This window comes from Nyctibius grandis, chromosome 4 (genome assembly GCF_013368605.1).
Source record: "Nyctibius grandis isolate bNycGra1 chromosome 4, bNycGra1.pri, whole genome shotgun sequence".
Taxonomy (NCBI): Eukaryota; Metazoa; Chordata; class Aves; order Nyctibiiformes; family Nyctibiidae; genus Nyctibius; species Nyctibius grandis.
The window spans coordinates 10,357,528-10,369,943 of record NC_090661.1 but is presented as its reverse complement, the minus strand read 5'-3'; the positions used below and the strand labels follow the sequence as shown (position 1 = coordinate 10,369,943).

Genomic DNA, 12,416 nt, shown 5'->3' with positions numbered 1-12,416 from the left:
TAAATGCTTTTTTTTTTTTTTTTTGTTAGACTGAATATGCAAGGTTTGAGAATGGCCGATTCGTGTACAGGATAAATCGCTCTCCAATGTGTGAATATATGATCAACTTCATACACAAGCTGAAGCATTTACCAGAGAAATACATGATGAACAGCGTGTTGGAAAATTTTACAATTTTATTGGTATGGACTCACTTTTTCTTTTTCCATTTCTAAAATACTCTCAGGCTTTGTATGGCTTGCTTAACTTGTAATATTTAGAACCAGTTTCCAAATCCCTTAGTCATGTTGCTTACTAAACACCTCATCCCATTGACTTCAGAGTAATAGTCTTGGAATTGTGCACTATAGACGCTAAGGATGAAAAGGCTAAGCTGGCTGAGAACATGAACAAACATCTTTGTTACTTTCCAAAGATTCAGCTTACCTCTCTCTGGTTTTGGTTTTTTTTTTCATGCAAGTCTCTATTTGGTGTTTGTAGCGAGCCTGAGGCAGTAACTTTGAACCATCCCATTCATCTAATGTGTTCTTACTGAGATGCCAGTTATAACACTGCAAATGTCAGCGGTGTTAATTAGTTCTTGGGCCAGGAAACCATGCAGTAATGGGTACACCCAATATGCAAGCTAAAGCATGAAGAATGGTCCACATAGTGGCCTCTGAGCCAGTTTCATCCAGTCGCCTGCTGGTTTTCACTGTGGCTTTGCAGTGGCACCTCAGCCAAGCGCTTGGAGCCATGAGCTGCTGCTGCTGCCATAGGATTGGGGCAGGACCAAGGGCTGGCGGCATGGGGAAGGGGTAGGGCCGTGAGCACAGAGCCACATGCACCCCGCTCAGCTGCCTTCTGGCAAGCGAACACAAGGTGACGAGGGTGCGCTGGTTCCCCTTTGCTGAAGTGGGGCTCAGGTTGAGGAAGGCTGAGCCAAGACCGTGCGATGGCGGCTCATGGTCAAGCAGCCAGGGTGGGATGAACCTCAGTGCCCTCCGCTGGGAGCTACAGCCCCGCGGCTCAGCCCCAGAGCACAGTGCGTGAGCGCAGTCACGGAGGTCAGTTTAAAGTGCCAAAGAGGGAGCGAGAGGAGACACAAATTTCAGTCACAGCTAAAGATCATCTTTAATTAAGCCAGTCGTTTCTTGCTTTGGCCCTGGTGTTTCCGAGTGTGTAATACACTGTCTACCTCTTCCTTCCCCTCAAACAGGTTGTAACAAACAGAGATACACAAGAAACCCTGCTCTGCATGGCTTGTGTATTTGAAGTGTCGAACAGCGAACATGGAGCACAGCATCATATCTACAGGCTTGTAAAGGACTGAGCAGTTATTTATATCTACACTTCATTTCACTTCTTTATCAAAACACAGACTGTAAACCTCAACACTAAGTGGCAGTGCCTCTGGCCCAACTTTCACCCGCATTTTTCTAAATCCTGTTTTAGTGAAGTCATTTTTAATGTGTTCATATATAATTGTAGCTGTGAAATTCTGGTACAGTTGTAAAAATTATTTCTAAAACTAAGTGTTCTTCAAATTTGTAAACCACAGTTCTTTGGGAAGACTGTATTTAAGAACCTAATACCTCTGTCTGTGGGGGCCTATTTTTAATTCTGATAGAAAAATGTATGACAGAGCATTTGCCATGGGGAAAAACTGACAGCATTTGTAAGAATTTATTTTGGGTTTTTTTCCAACATGAAATACTTGTTTTACGATGCAAGTGAAATTGAAATGAATCTTTAGCTATAACTGTAAATGAGTACACAAAGTTAATAATCTTTATAGACTTATCTTTGTAACTAATTAGGGTGGAAGATATGGACGAATGTAATTCACTAAATTATTTTTTAAAATGAAACATTCTTCTGTTTGAAACCAAATGAAAAATATAGCCTTAAGAAATGCCTGATAGAAACAGACAGGTCCTAAGATTAGGCAAATTTTGTATTTTTTTCTCAACGCTAAAACTAATCTTCTAATCCATTAAACTTTCAAACAGGTATTGCAGAGAAAGAAAACATCATCCCTTACCCCTAACATATCTAGTGTATTTTAAAAGAGTATAAAGTTGTATTGTACTAATATGAAAATTTGATTATTTAATGAAAAAGATGGCTCATTTTGCAATAAGTAGGTAAATACTGAAGATTTAGACTTGCATTATATGTAGTCTTGTGTGTGCAGTTATATTTTATATGGACAACTATGTTTTCTAACGAGCGAAAAACTTGCAACTCAAATTAACAGATGAACGGAAAGAACTGACATTGCGACAGCACTGAGTAATTCGTAAACTGAAAGCAAAACACTAATGTGTTTGAGAGAAGCATACGTACACCTCTGAAAGGATCAGCAGCTTTAATATCTATGGGACGCTAGAAAATCACAACCAACATCGGGCAAAGACGACTGGAAAGTGGAGATTTTTTTTTTTCTCCTTTTCCTCTTTATCATGGTGCTTTTACGCCTCTCCCAGTTGTCTCTCCAGTTCTGACTGGCAAAGACCTTAACTGAAACAAACACGTACGTACCACGTGTCTGATGTCCTTTTGCATCCAGATGTGGTAGCATTCATCCTTCTGATATATTCAGGGAAGACTCCAGGAAATGAAGTACAGCTGGAGACATTTTAATACTGTAAGGATTCAAACCGTGGGTGTGAGTGAGTCTCTGAGGTACGCACATGTGAGAGAAGTAGTCTCATTCCTCCTGGCTATGCCAGAGCATGTTGCTCAGTTTCTTTTCTACTGCCCACCCAGCACTGCCCCACAGCTGCCCAAGCAGCAGTTGTTTCGGCAGGTGCTGGGCTAGCAGCGGGTTCTCACGCAAAACATTTGTCTGAAAGGCTGAGGGCTGCCCAGCCAAGCACAAGCCACCTTAAAGATCAGTCGTGAGGTATCGGCAAAGAACGTTCTTGGGAAGGTCTTCTGCAGTCCTGGATCAAAGAAGTTAATGTTTAGCAGGTCCCTCCTCCCTGCCCCATACCGATATGTGCCCATGCACAATTTAAGTCTAGAAATTACTCCCAGGCACAGTGCTGTAGTCTTCAAAAAAGCCAGTCTTAATTTTTGGATATTATATTTCTGCACAGTACTCTCTGTTAGAATTGCCCATTGTTGAATTATCTAGACTAGAATATAGCCTAGATGAGGTAGCGGGTTGTTGTACGTCTGCGTCAGACCAGGTTCATCCTTAACACTGGTGAGGACTCAGGTTAGGGGACAATACGAACATCACCAAGGGGAAGGGAGACTACTTAAATTCCTTAGCCTGCCTCTGCTCCAACTCTAGTAGGTGGATGATTGCTGTGATGTCTAGCTGTTACCTGCTTGTGGGTATTAGGGCTGATGATCTTTTGGTTTATATTCCATGAACTGAACAGAGAACTATGTCCATGTTAAGGTCTCTTTTAACACTCGTTTTTAACACTAACGATCACATCAGGAAAAGCACTGCATTGTAACAGCCTAACGGTAGCCCTTTATTCTAAGCACTTGGTGTTACAAGTCAAAAACTACTTTTTTGTTTTATTTTGTTCGAAAGTTGTCTTTTATTTAGGGTTTGAATTGTGGTTTTGGTGATTTTATTTTTTTTTAAATAACAAGCAAACTCTTTGAGGCATATAAAGTATGTTAAGTCAATTTGCAAAACCAGGTACAGTTTTTTTTAATAGAAGCTGGCACACTACATATGCCGTAACTATAGGGTATAAAAAGTCACAATGTTTATTGGTGTTCACATATGTAATATTAGGGAAACTACTTCCATCGTCTTTTCTTTATACTTCTGTAAATGATTCATACCCTGTATATGTTAATTCTTAAAAGCCTTAATCCTTCAACTGTTCAGTGTGGGGTGTGTAGTCCAACAGGCTGCCTGTAAACTGTGAGCTCTTTTGTAAGCTGGAAGTACTTATCTTGTTACTGTTACTTTTTTGTAGGAACCTTTTAATTGAGAGCTGCCAAAGCATTACAATATGCAGTGCCTTAGCATTATATTAGAAGTACCTTTAGCCTCTTAACATAAATTTTACATATTGTTTTATTAATTGGTTCCATTTTTAAAAATATCTGTATTTTTTCCCACAGAAATGCTCTTTGACTGCTTGGTCTCAATCAACCTTCTGTACCAGTCAGTCCCATTTACTACGCAGTTAAATGTCTATACCAAAAGGAAAGGTTACAGATTCTTAGTTCTCCATGGAAAGTGAATTGTATTAATAAATGCTGCCTTTTTAAATTTCATGACCAAATAACTAATTGTGACTCTTCTGCACTCTAGCATGAAAGTGCCTTTGGTTTGAAATTCCAGCTTAGAAAAGTGCTGCCATAATAATGACAATTTGTAGAGAGACCAAAAATATTTAGTTATCACCGTAATGCCTTTGGTTTATTGGAATAAGTTGAATCTACAGGCCTCCATTCACAAAAGAGCACCATTTATAGCAAAGTAATTTTGCTAATGATCAACCTGCTGAAGAGTAATCTACTGTTTGCCACTTCTGACAGCATTGCAAACCAGCAACTGATTTGTCTGTGATATAAAAATTAAAATTATTCACATTTATATTCTCTTCATCCAGTCATGCATCTGCATAATGAGGGATCCATATACTGCAGAATTTCAGACAGTGGACAAATGTGACTTTATTGTTCTCCGCTAATAATATTTCGGTATCTGTGAAGATTTTTTGTTTGGACATAAGATTTTGTTTACAAAGTTGTGCATGCTGAAAGTCAGATGCATAAAACAAGCTGAAAAATGGAGAACAGCGAATAGGAAGGGTAAATGCAATTGGGTGGTTTTAAGCATTGAAATGTTGAGTGGGAGCGTTGTGGGTGAAGGTGCTGTTAGAGAAACTCTGGCCAGCACGACTCAAAACACAGGGTGGTTTTGTTTTGTTTTTCTCCCAGATGATGTCTTGGAAAAAAAAAATGAGCTCCTCTTAAAAATGTGTCTGTATTTGATACCTTCTGTGAACGGGGGCCATACTGTACACTACAACTGAAATTGATGGGAAGAGGAGCAAGATTTTAAGAAAATAATGTTAGAAAGAACAAATATCAGCAAAACCAAAAGCTGTCAGAGGGATTATATAGTTGTGAATACAATTTTAACTTGATTTTTAAGGTATTTGATGAAAACTAAGATTAACTTTTTATATATAGAAATATTGTGACACTGTGTGGTAAATATTGTGATAACTCAAGTTCCCTGCCTCTAAATATTATTTTTGTTATTCCTTCAAGGTCTAAATCTCACTTACCTCTATAAGACAAGTAATCCTGTTGAACTCAATGAGACTGAGGTAGGGCAAAGACACTTTCGCCCCACAAGCAGAGCATATATTTTCAGTTATTACCAAACGTTTCAGCTGTACTAGTCAATATTTGTGATAAACTACACTTCTGTCTCATTAAAATATTAAAATAAGCATAATGGTACCATTTGGGGCTGTTAAAATTTACTACTAACAAATGTAGTTTTACGTACTTGAATTCCAAAATGATTTTATTTAGGTACTGCACCACTGTTTTGAAGGAATTGCAGATGTAATGCCTGTTTCTCACTTTCCCTTTCTACCACAGCTACAGCTCGTTCAGTTTGGCAGTAGCTTCTCCCGTTAAAACCTCCACGGTATAGGCTGTTTGAAATAATGAAGGGTGTACATTAATGTTGAATGTAAGTAACTGGCCAGTTCAAGGCAGATACGACATTTGATGTACCAATCCATATCTATTTATTTTTCCACTGCAAGTCCTAGGGGCATACTTGCTTTCTGAAGCAGTTCCCCTTACAGTTTTCCTGGATCAGTCAGTCACGCTGAGAAACCTTTTGTCTCCCCTTTACTTGACCCGTATGATACACGTACCCGGTCACACAGCAGATGTGTGTAGTAGAGTCCGGTTTTGTACCTTTCTCAGGATGATCTCTTTTCCCCCTCTTATCTTTCGTAACGAGATGTTTAGCCCCCTAAAAAAAGATTGAGGCTGGGTAAGTCAAAGTACAAGAAACACTTTGGACATCTTAATCTTTTAACTTTTCAGGTCATTCTTGCTGAGATCATGTAATTAGTTTTAGTGTGTAAATTAAATCTTAAATGCACTCAGTTGACTAAAAGGAGATGGGTCCCTGTTACCTCCTTACAGAATATGTGTTTTTGTTTTTGTTTTGTTTTGTTTTATGGGCCTCTGATTCAGGCTCATGACTGCAGACAAAAAATACAATATGTGCCTGAAAAAAAAAAAGACAAAAGAATTTTATAACATTGAAAACCTGAATAGCCTTTAATTCTTCAGTACATTTTATGTAAAACAGGTTGGGTTTTTGTTTTGTTTTGGGGTTTTTTTGCCATGTGCATTTGTTCACATTTGTAAATGACTTAATGGAATTCTCACTTTATGTTTATTTGTGTAATGTGTATAAAATGGGTTTGTGACTTAAGCATATTCATATATGGTCAGTGGTTACTTTAATATTGTACTGCTGCTGGTAACTTTTGATGTAGAACTTGCCTTTTGATGATAAAGTACCTCTAGGTTAGACAGGGAGGGAAGGCTCTTTGAAAAAAGTGAATGTTCTCCAATGTTTTCTTAACATATTTGCAGAAGCTTTCAAAAGGAGTTTCAGTCAAACCTCTTGGCAGTACAGTATTCTTGTATTTGTTATTGTCTGTGTGTAGGTACTGGTACCTTTTTTTGTTTAAAATGTTTTAAGTGTTGGCTTTAAAGTGAATTTATCTTTAGTATGATAGTAATATGAAAATTATAGGTTTTGTGTGCAGAGAATTTTTTTATAAAGTGCTTTGTAAAAAAAAAAATGTATTCTAGCTTTCGCGGTACATATGTGTGATAACTTTAATATCCATGACAGTTAAGTGCAATTATTTCATCACTCTAAAAATGCTATTTTTGTGTCGGTTACTGCAGGTGTTTTCATGTCTTTGCAAAGTGACACATTTTGATGCCTTCTTGATAAAGTGGTAGAATTTTTGTAGCTTTCTAGAAACTTTGTATTCATACAGTATCGATTGAAAATAAAGAAAATGAAAGTGTTTGTGCATTTATCTTAATCTCTTACATCACTCTCTTTTTAATGTTGGGTGCAACTTTCAAAAGCATTTTCCAAAGTAGCACAAGGCCAGACTTGCAGAAGTAGCTGTGTAGCTCCGTAAAGGCGCAATGGACACCCAGCAGGATTTACAAAAACCTGTAGGGATGGCACTCAGGGCTGGCACACCCGAAAGCAGTGTTCAGCAATGAGCCCATATGCGTTCTAGCATTTTATCAGCAAGAAAGGCAACCACTTCCAGCTTGTGTGTCTTCCTAAAGAAATGGTGGTGGATTTTTTTGAAACATCATTTAAACCATAATCCTTTACTGGGAAAAGCCACCCATCCCCCTTTATTCCAGAAGCAGGAATGACCTGTTCAAAATCATACATAATAAATGGTATCAAATACATCACCAACTTGGCTAGAACTGAGGAACACAGTAGTTATCTGAGTTTGAGGTGTTTCTTTCAGAAGGACACTGAGCTCTGTGATAACTGAGGTCCTAAAAATGTGACGTTTTTCAAGAGACTGATGTCTAGTTTTTCTTAAACCACTTGCCCCTCAACTAGCAGCTGTACCTGGTATGACGAGAGGATGAAACAGGATCAACTTGCCTGCTGCGTTCGTGAAGTGAAACCACCTAGCTAGGAAAAAAAAGAAAAGAAAAAGAGAATAAGGGATATCCTGGATCAACGGAAATCAATGGGAACATGACCAGGACTTGGCAGAGTTAAAAAAAAAAATACATCTGGCTCATCTTCTGCTTCAAAAGGAGAGCAGTGGCTTTTGAATAAACCACATGCCCCTCCCACACACCCCAATTCTCCTTTTGGGTGGCAGATGTTCCCCTGCCATTTTTAAAATGCCAGCAGAGCACCCCCCCACGTGCAAGATGAATGGGCTGAGAACAACGCACAGACATGGTCTGTTTTGACCCTGTTTTCTCTTTGTTCCCCAGTAAGTACACAGCTTCAGCCCTTTGAAGTGGGTTAGCTGTTTCAGAAGCAACCTGCTTCTTAATTAAGGTTCTGCTTCTTAATTAATTTAGGTTAAAAACCATAAATCTTCCACCTTTGGGAAAAATGTCATGCAGCATTTAAGGCTGGGAGTCCCCATGTAACGTCACATCATTGGTTTATTAACGAGCCGCCTTCAGCAGAAGCAACGGCCTCTCCCTGACTAAGCAGTCTGGTTTACGCGAACACGGCAGCATGGGCAGGGAACGAAGACAGACCAGTTACTCTGTGCCGTTTCATGAAGTGTAGGATGATGAGCTCTGCGGGGTCCATGGACTTTTCTGTGGCTGTTTTTTAAAGAAGGAGCCTATTTGACACTACAAATACAGAACACATTAATGCTCACAAACCCAAGAGTAAAAGGAGGGTGCAGAGCTCAGCAGTGTGTTAGCAGATGTCTACAGTTCCTCCACACAGCCCGAGCTGCTCATCCCAACCCTGACCTTTCGCAGCCTTACTATTGTTGTCTGGGGCCTTTGGAGCAGAAACAGATGAACAATCTGTTACACCAAACAGCAGTAGCTTAGCAATGTTCAGAAATAATTACCTACCTCGTAGAGAGGTGTGACACTTAATTGGTTAATGGTTGTAAATCGTTATATGATTGCTGTTGTTTTGTGAGAGCTAGAGCTGTGCTGGAGACACTAGAAACTTAGTGTAGGTGGGAAGGGCAGGAGGGAGTAGATAGAGAGACTGTACTAGGAGTGGAGAGAAAAGGAAAAGTGTAGAAACCCAGAGTGCAAGTAACAGTGACAAAAATGAGTAGCAGGGTATTGCTTTTCAACCCAAATGAAAAGCTGAGGACAGGACAAAACAGGAAGAAAGGAGGAAAAGGATCATTTGAAGACTGTCACCAACAAAACAGTCCATCGGAGGAAGGAGGGAAAACTGAGACTAAGAAATGCACCTGAATGCTTTGCTTTCTGGACCTCCAGCAAAGACAGACTATGGCAGCAGCTTTCAGAATTACTCTGAACAGAGTGCTGAGCTGTATGTGCAGCTGACTTTGCCAGTGGATTAACTACAAACTGATTTTTTTTTTCCTGCCCCAAGCATGTAAGTTTATTAGCCATATTTAAAGATCCTTCTCAATTTTTTTTTGGTTGGCAGAGCCCAAAGAACAAGGGTTTTTTTCCAGACTTTTAAAAATTCCTTTCTGCTAAGATTATATGTTCTCTACAGTGTTATCAGAGAATTTATTTTTTTCCAAGATACTTGTCTTCTCTTATCCTTTTACCTGTGATGTTGAACTTCCTAGTGAGCATTATACTTGGCAAAATGTACAAGAACAGCATTCAGGTTATAACCGTTCCCTTCAGTACGCTATGAGAACACTTCCTTTTTGATGCAGCTCTACACTAATTGGAGGGGATGGAGGGGGGAATACCTGTGTCTTCGTGATGTTTGGCCTTTCCATTAGTTTTAAAATGAACCCACATATGACAAACTCAGGCAATTAAGTACTAGGTTCAACCACATTGTACACATTGCACCATTCCACAGCACAGAGAATTTGACGGCTTCATTGTAAAATATCTGTATTGGTTTTACTATGACTATATTGTATTTTTAAGAGGTTTTAATCTAAGCTGTAGCATCAGAACACCATGATGGGTGGAAACTCAACAGTGCAGTTCACCTCCAGATTTTACAGCAATAATGTGGCAGACAGAACACTAGTCTCTGCAGGGTTTGTGCTCCCCTATCTCCACCAATGATCTCCTGTGTTGAGGGAGGTGGTAGTGAGTAATGTTTGGGAGGTGCCCAAAGACTTTCCAGCGATAGGCTCTGGATAAGCGCAAAGGAGCAGGTTGATGTGGTGCAGTAACAAGCAAACTCCAAATCTTTTGGCTTTCCTGCCCCCTTTCACCCATCTCGCAGCCAACAAAAGGACACAACGTCACCTGGGCAGTGAATGAACACAGGAATGGGAGGGGGTCTTGAGATCTGAGACCGCCCCCTTTTTGCAGAATTTTTCTCTGACTGCTCCCTTCTCTGAAAGGCTATAACTTGAGACTAGGATCACCAGGCTCACAATTGCTCTTTACTCTGGGTGAGGCACCGCAGGGCAGGCAGAGCACTCAGACCCAACTATGGCATCAGCTTAGCATTTTTTTCCATGCAAATAAAACATCTTCCCATTAAGAACATCAGTGCTGGAAGTGGTTCAAGGGTAATGGCCACTCAGACAGAGCAAGTCTAAGGGCTCAGGAGCCACTGAGAGGCACCAAACAGGGCAGACACAGGCAGTCAGGCAGGCTCTCTCGTGCCCTGCTCTAGGCCAGTGTGGTTTCTCAGCTCGGGAGGAGGTGGGAAGAGAACTGTCTACCCCAGCAAACTGTAGCACCAAGGGAGTAGGTACAAGCACAGTGGAGAAAGTCAGCTTGAAGGTACCTGAATACTAAGGGAAAGGAAGCATTAGCCATGGGGATTAACCATGATTTGAAGATGAAGCTGACGAAGCAGGAGATAGGGTAAAGGCTGTTTCAGAGGACTGCAGAGGAGAAGGCTTTTCCACTACCTCTGGTCAGACACATAAAAGCAGAGACAAAAGTAGTGTTAATCAACTGGAGGCAGCTGGAAAAGTATCAAAGAAAGAGAAATGAACCCAGAGGACCAGGCTGAGGAAAGCATACAGGGTGCTCATTAATATGAATTAATATGAATATGACCAATAACCTGGTAGGGAACCACTGAGTGGTGGAAGGGGAGAAGAACATCAGACAACCCCTGAAATACTGAAAGAACAGGTGCAGAGCTCTGCGTGTTCAAGTGGCTGGATAGTTGCGAGTGACCATTGCCAACGTCAGAAGTTCCTGCACAAATTAGGCTTTCTCGGGTGTGCCTGTGAGACGCATGGGAAAGCTGTGGATGCAGCAGTAGACAGATTTACAGATACGAAAGATCTGGGAGGGGGTGGAAAGTTCAAGATCAGGGCTGCCCACAGGTTCCCTGTGAGGGAGGCAGATGGTAGGTGGAGGGGAGCAAGGAGGTGAAAGCCATGGAGATAGAGCTGCACAGTATGGATCTGTCAAGTGGTCTGTCAGCTCCAGCAACAAGCTCTTCCTTACTAGAAGAGTGTGTGGTGGTAGCAGGCAGCGTGGTGTGCTTGTGTCCGCAAAACAGGGGGAACAGGGAAGTGGTGAGACTATCAGCTCTCCAAACACACACTCAAGGGTGAAAAAAACAACACGTCATCTGGAGCTCATTTTTGGCTGCCTGTTGACAAGACAGACAAGTATTTATGCGTAAGAGATGGTCACGATTACAAAGGAGATCTATGGACACTGATACCTGCACAATATAATTTAGAAGTTTGTGCGGTGCAGATGCTTTGTTACCCTTGTAGTCCTCAAACAACAGGTGTGTAATTATGTAATGGTGGGGGGTGTCCAGTTTCTTTAACAAATAGAAAAAGAGGAATTCTGTATAATATTTAAGCTTTCTGTTCAAAGGTTAAACACAAAAATGCTGTTCAGCCATTAGAAAAGTACTTGACGAGAAGCTGGGACACTGGGCTCAGAGAATGTGCTGCTCAGCTCTGCTGAAAACTAGGAAACAGCCTCAGTGCTGAGAGTGCGCACGGCCCCACATCACATAGGAAATGCCAGGCATGCAGAGAGGCCGTGGTAAGAGGCAATAGAAACTCCTCTGCCAGCAAGTGAACAAAAAAGCTTGAAACTCTGACCAAGATACAACCCAAGATACAACCCAAAATGTCTTTAAAAGAAACATTCATTCTTGCTCCCTTTCATTTCAAGATTGTATCAATCCCTGCAATAACTGGATTTAACCCTCCCTATGATGACAAAATTGGTTTTTGTGCTTACAAGAAGTATCACTTTGAGATCTGAACATCTGACAAAGTCCCTCAGCCAGGAGCCCAGGAGGCTCATGCACATTCCAGATTTTCTCCTTAGACCCTCCACCAAAGTGGCCCAAATCTTTGGGCATGCCCAAGAGAAGGATATGGCCCTAAGACAACAGCTAGATCTTGAAGGATTCTGGTGCTTGCTGCTGCAACACAGTCTAATGTAGAGCATGGGGTGGCAGCGAGTCTCATCAGGCTTTGTTGTAGTCATTTCATGACTGCAGCATGTCTCAATCTGTTTACCTGCAAGTACTAGGTATAATCAGGTTAGATAAGACCATTACCATGGTACGTAACCTTTGGACTTTGGCTTGAGGCTTCTACTTTCCCTTCTGGAGAGAGCACATCGTATTTCACTGTCTATTTTATTTTCATTCTCCTTTATTACAGTTGTGCTCACTACCCTACACAGATTGATTTTCCTGGAGGCACAAACAAGCAGATAGAATCTAGAGGATGTTTAAATAAAGGGAATCATTTTAA

The 12,416-nt window shown here is 40.8% G+C and overlaps 1 protein-coding gene across 6 annotated transcripts in view; it reads left to right on the top strand.

The window, feature by feature from the left end:
* Positions 1-7,058, top strand: part of TEAD1 (TEA domain transcription factor 1) — a 163,968-nt gene extending 156,910 nt beyond the window's left edge. For all 6 annotated transcript variants that reach the window (XM_068398139.1, XM_068398137.1, XM_068398138.1 and 3 more), the window contains 2 exons: positions 30-182; positions 1,199-7,058. In XM_068398139.1, coding sequence (XP_068254240.1) covers positions 30-182; positions 1,199-1,312 — 267 coding nt within the window. In that variant the 3' untranslated portion in view covers positions 1,313-7,058. The remainder of the gene's footprint in view (positions 1-29; positions 183-1,198) is intronic.
* Positions 7,059-12,416: the final 5,358 nt, after the last annotated feature.